General features: G+C 36.1%; 1 protein-coding gene across 2 annotated transcripts in view; it reads right to left on the reverse strand.

The window, feature by feature from the left end:
* LOC110370999 (proton-coupled amino acid transporter-like protein pathetic) overlaps nt 1-22,374 on the reverse strand; it is a 50,798-nt gene that overhangs the window by 23,810 nt on the left and 4,614 nt on the right. The window contains exons 2-3 of one of the 2 annotated variants that reach the window (XM_021327047.3): nt 4,160-4,216; nt 2,796-2,909 (exon numbers count right to left, since the gene is read on the reverse strand). In XM_021327047.3, the coding sequence (XP_021182722.3) occupies nt 2,796-2,909; nt 4,160-4,206 (161 nt within the window). In that variant the 5' untranslated portion in view covers nt 4,207-4,216. Of the gene's footprint in view, nt 1-2,795; nt 2,910-4,159; nt 4,233-22,374 lie in introns of those variants that run through there. The other variant, XM_064036614.1, reaches the window with a different exon arrangement.

Below are 22,374 nucleotides of genomic sequence, written 5' to 3' on the forward strand. Positions count from 1 at the left end.
CTCATCCCCCGTAGGTGATAGCGTGATAATATATATCCTATATGTTGAACCGGCCCCCAGGTAATATTCATGCAAAATTTGATTTAAATCTATGCAGTACTTTTCGAGTTCAGTGAGACCAAACATACAGACAAACAGACAAACAGACAAACAGACATACAGACAAACAGACAAACAGACAAAAATTCTAAATACTATATATTTGGGTTCAGAATCGATAATAGATCACCCCCCAAGTATTCTTTTAAAAAAATATTCAATGTACAGTTTTGACTTTCCTATCATTTTATTATATGTATAGATTCTGAACAGTAACTCAACTGTCAGCCGACTGTTTAGTTTCCAGTGTGCTTGAGCTCATATACTGATACAAAGATTTTTTTTTTACTAAATGTAAAGGCTTTCAAAAAATATTTCAGCAATAATATGCGTGAATAATATTTACGTAAATGAGTTATATTGTTACACGATAACAATTAGGTATACCGTTTTGCGTATCGGCTCATTTTCTTTGTTGAAGTAATTCACGTGTTTTTCGCTTCACGTTTTTTTTAAGGAACTAATTGAACGCTAATTTTGGTAGGTGTAAACATCTTTTATTCGATGACTGAATGGGTATTGCCGTCACGGTTAGACATCCCGGATTTTACCACTAAGTTATACTTTATTGTGATAAATATCTTCAGAATTTTATGTTTTTTCTTGAATGGTTTTATGGTGTGTTTATTTGATAAGTTTCAAAAAAAAACCCACCAAAAATTATATTGATGAGTCGAGGAAATTGGCATTTACAGTACAAAGACCTAAGTAAAGCCTTAGCGTTATATCACATAAAATACACATCAAATAGAATTGCCATCCTCTGCCTATATGCCCTGGCAAAAGGAAAGAAAAATAGCGCGCCTAATCTAATGATTTACTTAACACTCAGTTTTCTTTAGCCGTTGTTAAATAGACTCTTTTACTATGCCTTAAATATTTCTACAAGGAAGTGTTCCGAAAATATACTTTCAAGTTGAACAAGGAGTGTTTGGAATTTTAGCCATTTTTATAATAAATCCTACTAAATTACCTGGATGTATAGCATGGCATTATACTGGTTGATCCCCTCCATCCCATCTCTTATTCTTTCTTTTTTTAAGCGAAAATAAAGAACATTAGGATGATGGAGAATGTTATGAAAAATGTGTCACGCCATTTAAGTACCTGAGTCATATTTTATCTAACTGTTTTACTTCATAATTAAATTAAAACTCATGTTTTAAAGATCTTTTCGTATGAGTAATGTTAAAATGTGTATAAAGCCTTAGAATTTTTTTTTACTTATTTTTTTGCTGACTTTGTCCACTGCAGAAAAAAATTAAGGTAATTTTTATTCCACAAATGAACACGTTAACGCTAAAGTGCAGGTTTAGCAAAGTAATTATCACGTCTCTAGATATTTGGTAGAATCAGCTCAACCAGTTAGAAGCTTATTTAGCGCTACTTTAGATAAAGGATTTACACTTAAAAGCATAAAAATCGGATAACTTTGAACCCGTCGCTCGAAGATTAAGCTGAGGTTAACAAAAAATATTGGACCATTAAAGATAAAATAGCTCATAACCTACCAGACTATTCAAAATAATATTTCAAATGTAAAGAATAAATCTTAAAAGACTTAGAATTGTATTCTTTTTTGTCTCTTTGGTCTTATAGGCGGCGCGTCACTCAGGTACGTGATTTAGGTGTCTCACTGACTCCTGACCTATCATTTCGAGAGCATATCGTTAAAATATGTAAAAAGGCCTATAGAAATTTAGGATTTGTGCTGAGGCAGTCGCGACACTTTACCAACATTACAGCGATCAAGGTACTATATGATGCGCTAGTCAGGAGTCAGTTAGAATACAATGCGGTCATATGGGCTCCACATGAGGTGAAATATTCCGTCATGTTGGAGCGTATTCAAAATAAGTTCACCAGATATTTATACCTGAAGTTGTACGGGGTCTATCCATTTTACCCACTAATGTACCCCACACTATTTGTGATAGGCATGGTCGGGTATAATGAGTTAAGGGTGCGGCGGGACTTCGCTCTGGTATTGTATTTGGTGAAGGTAATTCGGGGCCAGGAACATAACCCTGGGATTTTGGGTAGCCTAAACATTTGTGTTCCCGACCGTTATGTGTGGCGGCGCCGGAGCCCACCACTTCTGGTCACACCACCGGCCAGGACTAACCTTATGGCCAAGTCGCCTATTACCAGAGCGATAGTCAACATAAACGTGCTCCATACAAGGATAGACGTATTGACGTGTAACTTTGGTGAATTCGCAAGAGGACTATTGCATCTTTTGTGTTATAATAATTAATATTGTGTTGTATTTATTACTACTATTTGTCTGTTTTTATGTTTAATTTTAAAGCCGTTATAATTTTTTATTGTATGTCCTATTTTCCTGTCTAATTTTTATGTTTTGATGTTGTTTTGTTATTATTTTGTAGTATTGTGTCCCGTCTATCGCATTAGGTTAAGATAAACCTGTAATGGTAGATAGTGGTGTAAATAAATAAATAAATAAATAAAAATAAAAAAGTTTGTGGTACTACTAAATAGAATTATGTAGAAGAATGAACAATATGAAGATTTTCGTTCAGTATATTGACTTTGACTTTGAAACAATAAATTCAAAAGGAAACGTGAGAAATTCGTCTCAAAAACCAAGTTACTAGAGCAAGCCAAGCTTTACAAAAACAATACGAAAACAAATATACAAAAAAACATATTTGAAATGTCAAGAAAATACTTACGAATTTGGATGTTCCACTGTTCGATGCTCGAAAGGATTGTATGGCTTTTCATCAACGTTTTTTGAAGCTATACTAAGTGAAGACTGGAATCCTGGATTACTTGTTAAGTCCGCTCTGGAAAATGAAAAAACAATATTTAAATCAAATGTAGGAGAAATAAAGTTTTGTTCGTCAAAATAAAATCTGTAGCCTTAGTGCACTGTCAGAAAAGTTTTGTTTATGCTTTCATTGAAGTCTAATTCGGATTAAAAAGCTTAAAAAATTGCAACTCTTTGCTTTTCAAATTTAGCTACGAATACAAATTCTTTAAATACGCTCATAGAGTTAATATTTTTTATATATAGACCCGGCTGTAGATTGAAGCGTCCTTATATCCTTTTTTTATTATTTTTTCAGACTATTCAAATGGTATTCACATAGCCAAACCTCTGAAATCACATTACACAGGTATCAGAAGCTACGTAAGCATCTACAAATATCTATTTCACGAACGACCTTGTGGATCAGATGCGCTCAATGGCACGTAACGGGTTTTTATAGTGAACAGTCGACGAAAATCACAGTAACCATTCATTTTCTATTGTTGACACGCATCACCGGTTATTTGCACATAAATTGAAGGTTTAACGCAAATAGATCCGTAGCGTTTTAACATTGTCTATGGTAATCCAAAAATATGAGATTATTGAAGCGTAGTTTTTAAAGCAAAATGCAATTTACTATTTTAGAGTCGGATTTTTTTTTGTTTGTATTTAGATGACTTTTATTAGTTTATTGTGAATATAAATTGGTTTTTGATTTGATAATGAAATTGCTGTGTTTGAGAATGCAATGACTTCATTTATAAATAATTGCCCAGATTGAAAAGCGATTTAATTTGAAATGGGAATTATGAATATTTTAAAATATTACCTTTTAGAGGAATATACAACTTTGTTTATACCGGCTATTGTTATAATTATCTACTCATTTTGCTTTGAGGTTGGATTATCATACTGCTAGGTTTGTTTATTTAGTCAAATGACTAACGCTTGTAGAAGCAAATTTTGACAAAAAAAAAGTATGAATACGACTCTATGGAATGTAAATTGCAGCTTATTATATTACTCATCTTAATTTCTTCTACGTGAGAAACTGATAGCAAAAACTAGGATTGGAATGTAAACTGTGGAGCACTTATATCCTGTTTTTATTTACTTGTAATATTCTGTATTATACTAATCAAAAGTTTAGTGCTCAAAATTTCAGGAAAATTGTTGTTGTAATGGATTCTTTGAATATCAAAATTACGTACTCGATAGTACATTTTTTTGTATTAATTGATTGCAATAACTTGCCTCAATGAACTAGTAAATAAAACTTACGTGGACTTAAAATTATCTATCTCCATCGACTCCTTCGCCTTCGCCATTTTGGATTATCTGTAAACAAAAGAACATAATTACATAAATAAATAGAGCATATTATTCGGTCAATTTGATTCAGTGCTTAAAGAATATCGCTTTAATTGGACACTTTAGGAGCCTTTTGAACTACTTTAGCCTTTTGTTTATAATGTTGTATATGTAGTAGAGTGTTTAGAAATGCATCTTCTTTTTTCAATTTTGAGTTATTTGTTTATCATACCATTGGTTGGTTATTTGGCCTTAAAAAAGTCTTTCCTCAGCAACATCTGATACATAAATATGAGTTACTGTAGTCTACATTTTAGGCTCCACCGAATCTCCCTTATAGCAACACATATGTACGTGAGTTTTCGTCATAAAAGCCGACAATCAGCCACGTAAATCACATTTTAGGATAATATATCATGTTAAGGAAAGTGGGCAGTTTTCCCTCACGGCCTCGCACGTAACGAATTATCTGGGAAGAAAAATCCGAGTCTTGAAATATCTGAGTCGCGAAATATCCGAGGTGCGGATATACGTAAACATTTGGCAAGTATTTGTTATTTAGGAATCTTGGGAATACTGTATTATTTTATACTGTTAAAATAAAGAGGCACCGGCATTTGTTTTTCTTTCAATAGATTTGTTTGTCAAGTTGTCAATGTTTTCGTTATTCGAAGCGGTATCTGATGTTTTAATAAATTACTGTGTTTCAGTGCCTTCATAATTATTATACATTGACGGTTTTGTTTGTTTGAGATACATACTATTTAAAAATAAAGTCTACGACCTAGGTTAATAAAAAAATAATGTCACGTTTACAACACGAGACTAACATTATTAATAATGTTATCTTTATACATTACAGCATCCGTTTAGGTAAGTGACACTTGACAAGATTGACAGGTGAAAAATACCAGATCATTTTCTTAAGAAATAAGAGATAAAACGCATGTTTTCAAATAGATTGGAATATTACGAGTGTTCCACTGAATTGACAGTAAATAAGGAAAGTAAATAAACAGCCTCAATGTCATGTTGATCTATTGAATTACATATTTCTGTGAAAATATTTTTCGTGAATCAAAGTCTTTATCAGATTCGTGTTTTCTTATATTTTGTGTTCTTATTTCATGTTAACTTACCTATACAATTTTGTGCAGATAAATGATTTTTTAAGAGAAGGTGTAGAAAATGATGGGATATAATTTTCTTAAAAATATAAGATTAATAAACTGAGGGGCAATTTTTCTATCCGATGTAACAGACGTTGTGCAATTGATATTAGAAAGTACATAATATTTTTGCAGTTGATTTTTAAATATTTATATGTAAATAAATAAAACTTGAGCCTTCGTTATCGAACAAACTGACAAACATTACTGACATGCAGAAAGAATTAAATGATGAATGAGATTGATCTCATTGGGTTTTTAAAGCAATCCGTCTTGTTCCTGCTTCCTAAAATAAATTACATGTTCATACATTCTCACAATTATTGTAACCATGAAACTTTTATATTCCCTTTCTGAGTTTTCGAAACTGAAAAACAGCCCGGGATCTGGAAGTTGGTGATTGATACATCCGAGCTTCGGTTCTCTCGCCGGTCGTGTCGGATTGCCGTCCCATCGCGCTATAAGAGTGAAGGAATAGTGAGTGCACCTGTGTCTGCGCAAATGCTTGTGCACATATAATATGTCCTGCGCAGCTGCCTCAGCTGCCTGATCTCCTTGTAGACTCTTTGAGAACAGCAACCATGGCCGTTATAATCTGATTTCCATAAAGCCTATTTGTTTTATACATATATTATTGAAGTTTCAAAAGAAATATACATACATACTTAGATGTCGTTTAATTTCCCCAATAGGACTGAAAGTACAAAAATATTATCTGACCTAATAGGGTATTACATGCATTTTTGAAATATATCTTAAATAAATTCTTTAGTCTTAATATATCTCTAAAAAATTAAAAATATTATTTTTTTCTCACGTTATGTACGAATATAAATTAATTGTTTTATCATAATTTCAAATTTCGCGCGTATTTCGCGAAAACGCGGCACACAACGGACGCCATGATTGTTTTTTGGTCATGACGCCATTGATGATGATGATGATGATGATGACTCCAGACCGATTTCGGTCACGGCGACTGCCTCAACTCCGTACAGATAATTGTCGCTGGTGTGCTCGCATATGACTACAGTAGCCAATCTTCTTTGAGAAGGTCCGCGCACATTGCGGACATGTGAGCACACCATTATCATAATTGTAACTGATTGCCGCGGGTGGTCGGGCTTTCAGTTCGTCGCGTCTAGAATCAAGCTCTGACCGACGACGCTCCTCAAAGTCAGAAACTTTGTTTCTAACTAGAGCTCTCCAATCAGGCCGTTGGGCTGCTAGCCCTTCCCATTGCGAAGGCTCAATGTCACATTTTTTCATGTGACGTTTTTGCACATCTTTATATCGGAGGAACTGTCCGCCCTGCTTTCGTTTGCCCTCCTTTAGTTCGCAATAAAAGATGCGCTTAGCCACTCGCTCCTCCGCCATACGTGACACGTGACCGCACCATCTAAGCTGTCGCCGCATAAGGTAAGCCTCAATGCCACCGACATTGGCTCGTCGCAGCACTTCGGTGTTTCGCACACGATCAGACCATCGGATCTTAAGTATTTTACGTAGACATTTGAGGTGGAATTGGTCTAGTGTGCGGATATGCCGGCGGTACACAGTCCACGTTTCAGCAGAGTATAAGATGTTAGGCAATACTATTGCCATATAAACCGATATTTTTGTAGCCAGTTTAAGATCATGGGAACGGAAGACCTTGGCATCCAACTTGCCGAATGCTGCAGCAGCAGCACCGATTCTGCTGTTGATCTCTACATCAAGGTCGCACTTCGATGTTAATGTGCTCCCCAAATAACGGAATTTATCGACCTGCTTTAACGAGTCCTCACCGAGTCTTATAGTCAGTGTCTCGTGACCGTTATTGTCCAAGGACATAACCTCCGTCTTCTTGACACTTATCTTCAGGCCAAATTTTTGACAAACCTCGTGAAAATTGGACATCAATTGTTGCAGGCTTTCTGGGGATTCCGCCACGAAACACAGATCGTCAGCATACATGATCTCGGTGATCAGGGCATACGATACTTTAGTGCGTGCCTTAAACCTGGCTAGATTGAAAAGATTGCCGTCGGTGCGGAAACGGATGCGAACTCCATCGGATGACAATTGTAAGGCATCGCGTACTACGACTGCAAAGTACAACGTGAACAGTGTAGGCGCAAGCACGCACCCTTGCTTCACCCACAGGTAACGGGAAAGAAGTCTGACTGATCGTCATCGACAGCGACACAGCACTCCATGCCATCATGCAGGAGTCTCAGAAGCCTTACAAATTTATCCGTGCATCCTAACTTATTCAGTACTATCCAGAGGGCTTCTCGAGGCACACTGTCAAAAGCCTTCTCAAGGTCGACGAAGCACAGGTATAGCTGTCGCCCCTGTTCACGGCTCTTTTCTTGTAGTTGACGCAATGAAAAATCGCCTCACAAGTACCACGGTCAGGTCGGAAGCCAAACTGGGTTTCCGGCAAAATCTTTCAGATAGGGTCATTAGGCGGTTCAGTAATACTCTAGCAAAGACTTTCCCAGGGACTGATAAAGAGAAATACCGCGGTAGGAGTTGCAGTCAGAACGGTCGCCTTTGTTTTTGTATAGAGCACAGATGCGAGAGACTTTGAAATCTGCTGGAATACGTTCCGTTTCCCACAAATGGACAAAAAGTTCATAAATGGCGGAATGCAACTCGTCACCACCATATTTGATCAATTCTCCCGGTAAAGAGTCCATGCCTGCCGCGCGATTGTTTGGCTGTTGTTTAATAGCAAGAACAATTTCGTTACGTGACAGTGGCTGATCCAGCAGATTTTCTACAGGTAATTGAGGTATCGAACTGATGTATTCTAGATCTGCTGATCGATCACAATTAAGCAAAGAACAAAAGTGTTCTGCCCACCGCTTTAAAATGGCGTCTTTGGATTCTAGAAGGTCATTACCGTCCTTGGACTTTAAAGGAACCTTCAACGAATTTTTGGTACCAATCAGTTTTCGAACCTCGCCGTAGAACTCTCCGAGCTGATTAGTGTCAGCGAGCCACTGCATATACCGAGCTTTTTCCTGCCACCACCGATTTTTTATTTCCCTAGTTAGTTTCCGCAGCTCCAGGTCACTCTTATTTATCTCTGCAGCACTTCTGCCTTGCTTTTTTCCGCTACTTTCCCTAAGAAGGGCACGGTGTTTGCCGATTGCAGCCATGAGAGCTTCATCATTCTCATCGAACCAGTCCTCGTTCTTACGGACTTTAAGACCCAAAGTACTTTTAGCGGTGTCCAGAATATGAGAAGATAAAGCTCCCCACTCAGCATCAGCATCCCTCGCACCGTTTCTTAGTGATGGAAGCGTACTAGCCAAGGTTTCTACGTACTGTTGTCTAGTCCCGAGATTCTGAAGCAAATCTACGTTGAAATGCGCAGGCTTCGCTCTGCCTGATCTGCGGGGACGACGTAGGCAAAGATTCAATTTAGTGACAACAAGCCGGTGATCAGTCCAACAGTGTGCTCCTCGCATTACGCGGGTTATTTGGACTTGGGAAATATCTCTTTGTCTTACAATTGCGTAATCAATCAAATGCCAGTGTTTTGATCGTGGGTGCATCCACGTTGTCTTGTGCTTGGCGCGAAGTCGGAACATAGTGTTCGTAATAGCCAAATCGAATTGAGCACAAAGACTAAGCAACAGTCGGCCATTACTGTTCATGTTGCCTGTACCGTGTCTGCCTAAAACTTTAGGCCAGGCTTCGTAGTCCCGCCCGACCCTGGCATTAAAATCACCCAGTAGTAGGATCTGTTCACTGGGGCGTACGCGCTCGAGACAATGTGTCAGTTCCTCGTAAAATTTATCCTTGATGTCATCAGACTTGTCCAGCGTTGGAGCATAGACACTGATGACATTAAGATAATTGTTATGGTCAAGATGAAGGCGCAGTGTGGTCACGCGGTCAGAAATGTGAACAGGATATTCCTGAAGATGCCTCAAAGATGGTTTTGATAGCAAAACCAACACCAGACCGCCGCGGTTCAGAGGCAGCAGTACCTTTCCACAAAAAGTATACCCGCCGCCGTGTTCCACCAGCTCCCTTCGTCAGCAAGATGTGTTTCGCTGAGAGCAGCCACATCGACATTATAGCGATGAAGTTCTCGTGCTACTATGGCGGTTTTCGCTCGGGACAGGCGTTGGCATCACTATCAAGAAGTGTCCGAACGTTCCACGCGCCGAAAGTCAAATTGGTAGATGGTGTTTTATTTTTATTTACTTTAGGACTTCGACCACGCAATAAATAGATGCAGAGGCAGCCGTGGTTACTACCCTCTCTTAGGTCAGGGTGAGCATTTTTTGGGACACCTTTTCTAGTCCCCTCCTGGCTGAGCAGGAAAGCAGTGCCTCCTAAATAGGGCTGCTTTGTCGCCCTGGGTGCTGCCGAATCCATTCTGTCACCCCATGTGCAGAACGAAAGCGACCACGGCGTACATACATACACCCCCAGAGCCGCCCGTGTGCAGGCATCAGACAAAGCCTGATTCGCATCAAACCAGACCTCTCTACCTCAACCCATCGCCACGGGACTTAGCTGTAATCGGAGTCCATTTTCGGAAGCAGTCAGGTGCGCAGGAAATATTAAGGTGCATAAGTGTTCGCGCAAACACAGATGCACACACTACGTTACGTTAGTAAGCAAACTACAGCTGTCAGTAATACATATTTTGATATGTATTGAAAATTTTAATAATGAGTAATTATGCTCCGTATCGTTGGTGTGTTGTTTCTGAATGTGAGAACACTAGTGTAAAAACACCAGACAAATTATGGATTCAAGTACCAGTGGATATAAATATGAGAAACACTTGGTTAAAAGTTGTTTACTACCGTAATGACGTCATTAGCATGGCGGCGACATTTCGTAGTGTTCAAAGACAGATAAAAAAACCTAAAAACTTTAAACTGCAATAAAAAAATATATTTATGTACCTTACGAAGTGAAACTAACATTTCCCGATTGCTTTTCCTCTAAACAATCACTGTAATACACTTTTAATTTTTTTCTCATCTAGACTAAAATACCCTATTCAGAAAAATCGTATTAAGTATTGAATGGGCTGAAGTTTGGGGTAACACGATATCCAATGAGGGTTTTCTAAAATGGCAATCCACGAGGTGGCAGCACCGAGTCGTCAGGTCCAATAACTGTCAAAGTGCTTATCTTTACTATGAATAGTGAACGATTTTAGTGTTTTTTTATTTTATAATTAAAGCACTGCATTATTGTTTTACTATTGCGGTTGAGTAAATAAAAAAAACTAAATCATATTGTGTTAACAAATTTTTCAACAAGCTTTTCCTTAGTACCAGTGACTTTTGCACCTTCTCTCTTAGCTCAATTTTTAGTTCGGAAACCTTATTCTGACCGTAGTCCATAATAAAATCAATAACACTTCCAATATAACAGAATTTCAATAAACAATAAGTTCGGCACCTACAATTCCATACTATTTGACAGCTGTTTGGACCAGACACATACGTGGCGCCACCCGGTGGCAGAAAAAATTTCAAAAACCCTCATTGTGATCTTTTCCAAAAATAATACTCATTCTTTTTAAATAGACTTCTAAAGATAAGCCATCTTAATTATATTTGAAAAGAATAAAAGGTGAAATCGGATTATTCTTTCTAAAACATTTTCGTATTTTTCCAAGACTCTATTGTCTAATTTGTAATACTCCTATTTCCTTTGAATCTCGTATAATATCTATGTAAAATTTAATTCTCTAAGGTGCTACGACACGTTAAAATTTCAAATGATAATTTTAAGGTGAGATCACACTTATCACTTTCTTATCTATTGTTGGACTTTCAACCCGCTACTGTATCAGATGCTTGATAGTATAAGAAATATTGACGTCGAAATATAAACCTACAATATTTAAAGATGAGTAAGAAAAGATAAATATTCTATTTCCCTAGCTTTTTTTTATCTTTTCGTCAGAACAGCGTCATGAATTTGTAGATATACATACTTCTTAGATGGAGAATACATATTTCACATTACACAATATTATGAAATACTTAAAGAGGTTTTCTATATGGTAAACAAGATTTTTGTTTTGTATATTTGTTGGTTTCTTACCCTTAAAGGCTACTCCGAAAAAATATTTCTCAGTATAGGAGCTATATTATCCACAATAACAGTCTATATTCTGATTACAGGAAACAGTTCTCCCGGGATGCGGGTAAAACCGCCGGAAAACAGATAGTAAAAAATACAGCAAACCATGCAAGTCACTTTACAAATGAAAAAAGCGGTGCTAGCGACACAAGTCTGTGTAAACGGTTACAAATGTAGGCTCACCTTATTAGATTTAGAGTAGGTATCCGCACACTAAACAGTCGGCAAACAGTTGGCCCGCTGTTTGCATATTTTTTTTAAAGAAAATCTTGATCCGAAGCAACGCTTTTCAGTCAATCTGATACCGGTTAAATACCTGGTCTTTGTTATGCGGGCCAACAATCATCTTCCTACTGATTTATGAGCCCAAACAAACTATTGGCCGACTAAAAGTTTGCAGTGTGCGAATACTCTAAACGGTTCGAAATATAGGATCATCTTATTAGAAAAACGTTTTCACTGAAGCTATTTTCTCTAGCTCTACATTATCTACAGTTTACGAGTATTTTCACGATACAAAAGGGAATTACTTAAACGTCCAAAATGGTATGTTTAATATTTACCGAGGCAGACAAAAGAAAAAGACAGCATCATGAAACATTGCCATCCGAGCGTAGGTAATTTGAATTTGGTAGACTTTTTCAGGCTAGTTGTTACGTGCGAACTTCAAAAGTTACTGAAAATTTGGAATTCGTATTGGGACAGTGGGTTAGTTAAGAACTTTTGTGTTGGCCTATTTTTTTTTACTTTTTTGCAGAGGCAGAAACTCGAGAGGCAGGCTTTCGTGCTAATTACGCAGGTTTTAAACCGATAATAATGATTTCTAAACTTACATTATCAAGTTTAGTTTTCATTGTGTAATATAATGTTGTAATAATATCTTTGTAAAATTCTTTGTACTTACCTAATTAATTTATTCATAGAAAAAAAGGAATACCTTCATTTCAGGGTACAAACACAATCTATACTTTTTTGTGACAACTGTATAACTTCAGATCTTTTGGGAATCCTTCAAATAAATAAACGACAAAACTAATTAGGTTTCCGACGAAATCCAACAAAAGTAATTTCGCGATAAACAATCCAATTTCGATTATTCTCGTATTACATAACCTAACCAGTATATAATAAATTAAGTTTATTATCACAATCGTTATAATATCAAGTTAAGTACTTTTTATTTTATTTTCTTGTATATCTACAAGGAAAATAATATTTAGCTATAATTTGTATAAGCTTAAGATTTAGTTTGTTTACTTGAACAGACTAATCACAGGAGATTGTAATTGGTCCGATAAAAGTTTTTCAGTGTAAGCCAGCCCATTTATTAATCAAGGCTATATAAAAGAGATATCTATATGTAAAGTTGTTACTGTCGGAAAATAAATAACATAATACGATGGAACTACCGGTTTGCTTCTTCCATTAGGCGTCGCAGATTTACTAAAAAATCTATTATCACTATGCAATGTTCCTAAAAAGGAATACCACTACCAACACCTGTTTGTAGTTAGTATAATAAACAATAAGAACACTATACTTGTACAAAAACAATCGGCAGTTAATTTATTATGTTACTTCTGACGTACAAATGTTATATTGAAGAATTGGTTTGATACTGTGACTAAGCGCCTCATCACACTGTAGACTAAAGTGTTGGCTGATAGTTGCCCCTACGGCTGATTGTCAAATGTGATGATTTCAAAGTACTTCTTAAATCAATCAAAATAAATTTTGTTATTTTCAGAAAAAGATTTAGCGCAACGAACACGCCAGTAACACATGCCTGTTACTTTGGTTTGGATTAAAGTTTTACGTCGGTTTGGATTAAAGTTTTAAGTCGGTTTGACGGCCGGACCTAATCGTTGTAATGTAGGTACGCTCTACTATGTATTTATCTCCATACTGATTTATGAGCCTGACCAAATTATCGGCCAACTAAAAGTTTGAAGTGTGCAAGATCTCTAAAGCACATTCATTCACAGAATTGCTTGTGTGATTCATTAGAAAATATTTAATTGTATCCATATAGGAATATGAATCTATACTAATATTATTATATTATATAAAATAAAGCTGAAGAGTTTGTTTGTTTGTTTAAACGCGCTAATCTCAAGAACTACTGGACCGATTTGAAAAATTCTTTCAGTGTTAGATAGCCCATTTATCGAGGAAGGCTATAGGCTATTTATTGGGTTCGTGCCGTGGTTCCTACGGGATGCGGATGAAACCGCTGGCAGAAGCTAGTGCGATGTATTATGAGAAAGTGTTAGACTGATGATTTTTAAAGTTGTTACAAATATGGTGTGAAAATCTCAAAATGGTTGAAGATTTATGTGTCAGGCACTTAAGACATAGCTTTTAAGATCTTGTTGAAGAAAAGTCAATATTTACAGTTTATTTGATTCCAATAAACCCACCACAAAACATTGATATAATAAAAATACAAGGATAAATCTTCTGCAGTAATGCATTAACAAAATAAACTTTCCATTTATTGACTACTAATTTACACCTATACCACAGATTATATAATAGTTACTACGTAACAGATAAATCACTCCATACAAAAAAGTCCATACCTGCTGTTATAAGCACCTACAAGTTTCCCAACTACCTACAAATTCCTAGCTGCGTTAGAAAATGAACCTTAAAAACTCCAGCGCTCGATTGTTATTTCAATGCGATAGCGCACAGTTCAGTGACCGCGACCGTGCCGACAGCGAGCGTAGGGTTGCCTCTTACAATTAAATAGGGAACAACGTTACGCTTATTTGTAACTGTCTTCCCGAATATCAATGGAGGTGCCCAACTACTTTTCGAATACAGAACACGCAAGTATTCTATACTTACCTATTACCCCTGGCACAACACCGCTGACCGCTGATACATACCTACTTACCCAAAATTGATTTCTGCTCAGCTTTAGTTGGACGAAACCTATACCTACTTATACTCGAAATGTTTTTAGCTACAAAACTCGGTAATCATTGCATGTATAACTAAGTATAAGGTATAAGTATCTATAATTTAAGTATCTGAAGTAAGTCGCTTATTTTTAAAATGACAAAGAAGATAAGTATTTTACTTAAAAAAATAGAAACCTATGTATATTCATACATAGGTATAAAATATTTCTAAATGCCTAGGTATACATATATAATAGGAAACCTTAATATTTTCCAAAAATAGTCACATATACACCTACACAAATCAAAATAGTTCTTCAGTTTATTAGATAATTTTAAAAACCAAATAAAAAATAAACAATAATTGACCTGTCTACATCTCTAGGTAAACGGAAAAACGAAAGCTTTATATTTTTTCTTTTACTAGATCTGCAACCAAGCACAGCACATAACTGGCCAGAGGTCGTCATGTTCACAAATAAAAATAATAAACATAAAACGCGCGCGTCGCGAGCGGCTGTCGAAAGCCCTGTGGCGCGTGGGGCTACCGGTAACCCAGCGAGCGGTAGGCATTTATCGCGCGCAAGTACGTCGAGTGACAGAGGCCTGCCTATACGTAAAAAGGTATGCGTAGGAGCGCGAAATGTCTAGAAAAATATGTAGGACACTAATGAATAAAAACATTAGATGTACGAAAATAGTGATAAATCCGTATTTGTACATTAGTGATTTTGTAAACAACCTTAATTAGTTTGAGAAATTCTTATAAATAGGGGCTTCGGGGTAGGTAAGGCGTTTACTCATACGTCTATGAGTCTCAAATCATCATATGTCTTTTATCGTACCTTGCTGGGCACATTTCTCATAGAGAAACCACATAGATAAGAATTGAGCGATATCTAACACGCTAGCTCAATGCGGGTGTTTTTCGGACTTTTTAAGTCCAGGACTGACCTGGGATCGAACCTATGTACATACACATGACACTCATTCTTGAAAAGTTTATGCTTTATACGCTAAACCACCACGACTTTACTTGGCTTGAAGTAAACATCCGCTTATACAATAAGAACTTTATGAAAGGGGATGCACGCCGAACAACCACGCGTGCTTATTGAAATTCCATACGATATTAAAAACACCCTAAGAATTGTGTTCATATTACTTTCCTAATACTTCCTGGAATAACATTGAATATACACTCGTAAATCCTTTTATGTATGTATTCCTTTTCTGTGAATAAACTACGGAAAACTTGTGCCGGAAAGTATATTTCGATATGATTGAGCATACACTGAGGAGCTACTGAATTGGGATAGATAGGAAAATGCTGTTGCTGTGAAATATACGTATATTTAAAAGGCAAGGTTTTTTATGGGATGGTAGCGAAACTTCCTAGTCAAATATTTTGATTCAGTTATATAGGTAGGTTATAGAGTTTCTGAAGTTAAAACGTGTGGAAACAGTAACACGTAATCTGATAGCCCTTATTTCATAATACCACACAAAAGTAGCGCAGTCTGTCTGTCGAGCTATCACACCAAAGCAAGTGAACCAATAAAGACGAAATTTTACAGATACAGGTAGTTTAAAACCTTAGCAAGGAGTCTAGTGCTATCCTAAGTATGTTACTTTTTATCCTGGCAAGTCATTTGATCGGGACGCTAATTAAGCCCCAGGAGCAGTTATCATGAATATACTGACCTCACTGACCCAAATCCACTGCACTGTAGTGTACATAAATACAACGTTAGCACCTCACGATAATTAATCTGAACTCGAGTGTAAGAATAAGTTCGCAACCGGAGCATAGAACCCAAGGCTTTATCCTCGTTACCCACCTACACTGCAAACTTTTAGTCGGCGGATAGTTTATTTGGATTCATAAATCGGTATGCAGATGAATGGTAGTACGCACATTACAAAGATCAGGTATTTAGCCGACGTCAAAAATCATCACATGACCCCTCCCGCTGAGGCTTAGCAGCGGTGAGGGAGTGTCAGACTCTTACTGACTAAAAACCGTTGTGTTCTGTCGTAGGCCTTTTATGTACCAGGACCGCGGTAACTCTTTCGAGGGGGATTGTTTGAGAGAGTTACCACAGCCCTGGTTCATAAAGGGCTTAAGATAACACATCGAGTAAAAACTTAGATAGGAATCAAGATTTTCTGTAAACTAAAATTTAGCAACCATCGAGCGACTGTTTAGTCGACAGTTTGCGGCAGCGTTTAGTGTAAAATTGATCCGTATTATTCATCTCCAGTGTAGTTGACTAGTTGAACAAAACCTTGGCACTTTGCTTGGAGAAAGTGATCTTGTCAAGGTGTTCGGTTAATCTGTGTCTGTTAAGAAATAGATGATGAATTGGTAATGGACGTTTTGGGACAAAAAATGTCATCGTAAAATGCAATTAACTATTCTCTGTTTGCGTTATTCCTAGTCTTAAACCGTAGTCACTTTCTTGACTATCCACAAAATATCTTTTTATGGATAGTCAAGATAGTCTTGAGAGTGGGCTGGACCATATTACTTCAATGATAACAGAGAAAGATTGAGCGTTAATCATAACGCTTGCTCAATGCGGGTTGGTGATTTCAGACTTAATAGTCCGTAGTCCTTAGTAGTCCTAATAGATGGTTTGGTTATCGTAGAATCAATGAAACCCACTCTAAACCTTCAATTTTACAGTAACGCATTAAAAAGCAAGATTGATCGACTGAGAGAAGTTATGCGACCTACCGAGTATACCTTATCCCAAAGGCACCCTCTATAGAGGTGTCATACAATATTATGCACCCCTAAGGCATCACTATAATAGCGACGATATTTTATCCTTCTTCACAGCCCATGGTCACAGATGTGTCCATAACAGAATAGGCATTGAAATCGTTTCCAATACCGGCATGGGACCACTTAACTGCTCTTGGCAAGATTCAATCTCGGTTCATCGACTTATACATAATTGAAAAATGAAGATCAATTTCAGTTCAGATACTTTATAGAGAGTCCGATAAAACAATTTTTTGAGATCTAATTTGAATTTTCTCAGTCCATTTAATTCAATAAACAATAGCACTATTTCCTGATTATACAAGATATATATTATAACAAACTATAATAAGAATCTTCTTTGAGTATTTTCTATGACTATTGAATCATAGTAGGTATGATAATAAGATTGTGGATTGTTTCGTCATCGAGGTATATGTCCAATACTTCGAAAAACAACGTGGCTTGACAGCTGTATTTATTTATCTCAAACTCTTAGATTTGATTGACAAGAATATTTCACTTTATCAGCAGATTGAATAATCTGAGTTATTGAATTGAGGCGATTGACAATAATGCAGATAAATCTAGATAAATAGCCTTGAAAGTTATCGCTTAGAATATAGTTTTTAGAGTTCTATAGCCAAAGGGTAAAACCCCTTTTACCCTATTAGTAGGACTTTGCTGTCTGTCTGTGCGTCCCTAAGACTGTTACCAGGCTGTATCTCAAGAACCATGACAGCTAGGCATTTGAAATGTTCACACATGATGTATTTTTGTTGTTGCCACTTTAACAACATATAGATACTAAAAAAAATAATAAAATAAACATTTTTGGGGGCTCCCATGAAATAAATGTTTTAAACATAGATGGTACTGAACCCTGCAAGTATGAGTCCGATTTCCACGACTTGGTTGGTTTTTTATCTTTTTTTCGTAATCGCATGATTATCACGTTCCACGTGAACAGTAGGTGGGGTCATTATTCACGTGGTTCGTCATCTGTTTACAATGATCAGCAGGACTCCGTAGATCGAAGCTGGTCAGGGCTTCGGAACAGTAAAGTTGCCGCGGTTCTGGCATACTACGGGTTTTTCGTAACAATTACATAGCACACTGCCAATAGCAAAACCGGAACTAGGTATAATTAAATCGCATCTATGCAAATCTATCTAAAATATCATAATTAATACACAATCAAGAGGGCCCTATATCTACTAAAAATTCTAATTCTATAGTATTTAAACTTAAGTTTTCTCAATTAATACCATGCAAAAACTTGATTAGGAACGAAAAAATGCTCCCAAATTCTGGTCCGAAGAAAGATCATTGCGACTTTTTTCTGAAGTCGGCAAATCATGTCGTTCAGTTGTTGTCAAATTATTTAGATTTCAATTATTTGAATAGTTTGCGTAATTGGAGCGATTCCCACGAATATGCCTGGCACCGTAATTTGACACTCTTTCTTCGATATACCTGAGCTCTGCTGCCTCCCGCGTGTTCTTGGCGCAGCAAAATTTGATACACACTATGTGGCTGTCTACTACATACCTCGAAAATATCCTAATGAATTTTGACCTCCACGAAATCCACGATGGCCACAATTAATAGTGCGAGTAGACCGACAGTTATATGACATGACGCTCTGATATCTTTAATTTCATATCTTTCATAAATATTGTGACGTAAACTTTTAATACTTTTTCCTTCGAATCATTTATTTAAGTTCTTCTTAAGCTAAGCCTTTTTTATCATTATTTTTCTGATGCGCTATGCTCATCATTCTTCGAGCCTTTTTGCCAACCATGTTGGGGTCAGCTTCAGATGCACTATGCTAACCTCACAAAATTATTCGCAACTTAAGCAAAACACAGTCGATCAACAAAATTAGTTCAGTTTTCGCAACCAAAGCCGATGTCCTTGTAACAAGAAGTTCTAAATGTAAACTAATTTCTTCGTAAACGTTTTGGCAGCTGTTTCAAAACTCTCCTTATTGTTTGTTTAAGTTTTCTTCTTTAAGGTAAAGTGACATTTAAATGAAACCTTGGCCTGAAATCCTCTTTCTCTTATGGTTCGAACGCCAATTTTTATGGAATAATTGTCTGTTATGGTTTTAATGTTTTGTTTATGTGTTAATTAATGTCGAGTCATTTTTGGTTCGGTATTATTGAATATGGAACTGAATTTGTCAGTCTTGTATATTTTTTTTTTTTGGATGCTTTTGGACTGTAGCTTGTCTTCGCTTAGCTATTCAATGATAAGTGGTCGTATGTTGGGGTCGGCTCCCAGTCTAACCAGCTTTGTACAAGGAGACGTTAATTAGGCTACCATGACTTCGACTATTACATGATAAGTAATCAGAATATTATTTATTGCTTCCCAATATAAAAATTGAATCGTTTTGTAGGTCATGCTCTAAATTATTTACATTATTTTAATTTCTTATTCCAAAAAGCAAAACGTCTAGTTTACAAATGACTAGCAAATATTTGAAAACCTTTAAAATACTTGAGATTATTTAAGTTATTCAGTCACCAACTTGAAGTCCTTTGACCGATGTAATTTGAGATACAAACTTAGTCACTGCCTACGACTAGACTGTCTAAGTTAGTACTTAGTCAAAGCCTTTGCTGAATTTCAGCAAACTTGTACAAATGTTAGTGGTTAATTTTAGCTGAAACTAATGAAGCAATTATATAATACTTAACAGTTTTACATAAACACCGGTGTTTAAATTAACTTTTCGATCAACCGATTAATGTTTTCTATATTTCTAACAAAGTTCATTACGAATTTACAAGTTAATATTTCTAGCCTTATACGTTACTTCTTATCAGCTATAGCTTCACTTTCTTCATTAGGGAACTACTTCCTGCACCCGGATAAAAGGTAGAATAAAGAGAAAATGAATGCTTGAAAATATTATTACTTTAAAGATAGATAAATAGATAAATGTCTTTTATGCCTTTTGCAAATATTTTTGTAAGATTAATTATGAGTGACACGTATCTCGGCCATTTATTTACAATGAACTCAACGTTTATAAAATTGACTTACTATTTTATCTTTAATACGTGACTTTTACTTAAATAAGGTATCAGCCCTCATTATTGTATTACCAAATTATTATTCTACTTATTAAACCACGTACCGTACTAATTAACGAATGATTTTCATACTGAATTTATTTTTTTTTAATGAATAGTTACCCCACTTTAATATTTTGAGCTTTTTTTAGGGTTTTTCAAACTGAGCGAATGACTGCTCTTGAAAGATCTAATTTTGTTTAAAGGAATTCGTGGCTACCCTAGCCGCTCATGTCCATCATAAGGTTAAGTAACGATGGATGGGTGACCATCATCATCATCTTGACATGACGAGTTCTTACTTGCTTCGGAAGGCACGAATGAATTAAATGGCCCTAGCCGCTAAGTTCCTGAAGAGAGGCCATAAGACGAGATATATTAACAGTCTTTTCCTATTAGGTACTATAAATAAAAGAAAAAGATAAGAAATTCTTCTTAGCAAAGGATTATTTTTCTTATTTACTAATAACATTATCATTAATGAGTAATGATCTCACGAAGCCGCGTTGAAGATGATTGATCAAGCTGTCCTTTTACAAGTGCCATTAGTATGCTATAAATAACATTAATATTTTTCCTTTGATCAACCTTTGGTGACACGGAAGGAGGAAAATGTCACTTTTATAGTGTACCTACATTCTTGTAGAGTATGTTTTAGCTAAATAGGACAGTCGGCCAAAAATGTGTCCCCATTTGAACATCAAGAAAAAATAAATTCGAAAAGTAAACCTTAGGGATATAATTATATTAGATCTGACATGAAAAATTTACAAAACTGGTCGACTAATTCTTTGAAGTTTTCCTTTTCTGGAGAATTAAATTATTATTGACTGTGTAACTGTCCAAATTATAAGTAAACTTCCTCCATTATATAATGTAAAAACCGTTTTTTTTCGTTTTCACTCGCGTCCCGTGGGAACTACCTCTACTGCCCGTAGCTGTATATGTAGCTTTCCAACAGTGAAATAATTATTTAAATCGGTTCAGAAGTCTCGGAGTCTTTAAGGTCAAACAAACAAAAAAGTTATCTTCTTTATTATATTAGCATAGATAAGCTTCTACCGTCGTACCACAAAAACTCTTTTAACTTCAGTTTAACACTTGTCTAAAAAAATGTCAGATATGACGTTAAAATAAGGTCCATTTTGCAGCCGCACTGTTTTTAGACAAGTCTTCGACAGATGTTTAAGTTTTTGTAGTAAGACCAATAGCGTCTAAATGACAAGCGGTTTCTTTACTATTTTAAGACAGCTCTTGTACATTAGGAAGTAGATCAAATGTATTCGCAACGTGTTTCATCACTAAGGTCAGATACTAGCTTCCTTAGCAACGGACATGGCAACACTTCATTGGCAAGTCACACGTAAATAATAAATTAATACAGCTAAAATAATGGGAGGAAATTATAAAGGTAAAACAGATAATATCTTTTTTGTAATTTTCCTACTTATTTTCCACTCGATTGGTACTCTATTATAAGTTATAGAAAGCACAAAGTATGAAGATCATTCTTTAAAATAATGTAAATAAATACGTGAGAGATGACTTGAATTAGAAGGGAGTGAATGTGAGTATGAGAAGAGGAATCAAATGGAAGCGAGAAACATAATGTTAAGTCGTGACTATGACTAGAGGAGTGGAAGCGATGAACATGTTATGTCGGCTCCAAATGAAATTGGGAACAAGTCAGGTAGCAGATTTTCGAAAATATTTTAAAGATGCTAGTTAGTTGATGGTAAAAAGGTGTGATTACATACACATAAAGTATATGATTATTAGACAGGTGCCATGTCATCCACTCCAATTTTAGGTTCCAAAGAGCGCAAAACCATTAGTCATTTGTTTCATAACCAGATACTTTACATAGATAAGCCTACCCATACCCAGATACTTATCAAGATTATAATGATGTAAAATTTCATGAATTTCGGAGAAAAATATAACATGAATACAGTTTATTTTTAATATGGATGGAGCCAATTATATGTAACAGACGTCAGATTGCATTGGCTGCACGCAAGGGCACTGTCTAAACAATTATAGCTTGCAAACTGCATTCATTATTGAGATCATCAATTCATCATGTTCTGTTACTCCTATAATAATGTTTTCAACGGTAAAATAGGCTGTAATGTAA

Source organism: Helicoverpa armigera, chromosome 10, assembly GCF_030705265.1.
Source record: "Helicoverpa armigera isolate CAAS_96S chromosome 10, ASM3070526v1, whole genome shotgun sequence".
Lineage (NCBI taxonomy): Eukaryota > Metazoa > Arthropoda > Insecta > Lepidoptera > Noctuidae > Helicoverpa > Helicoverpa armigera.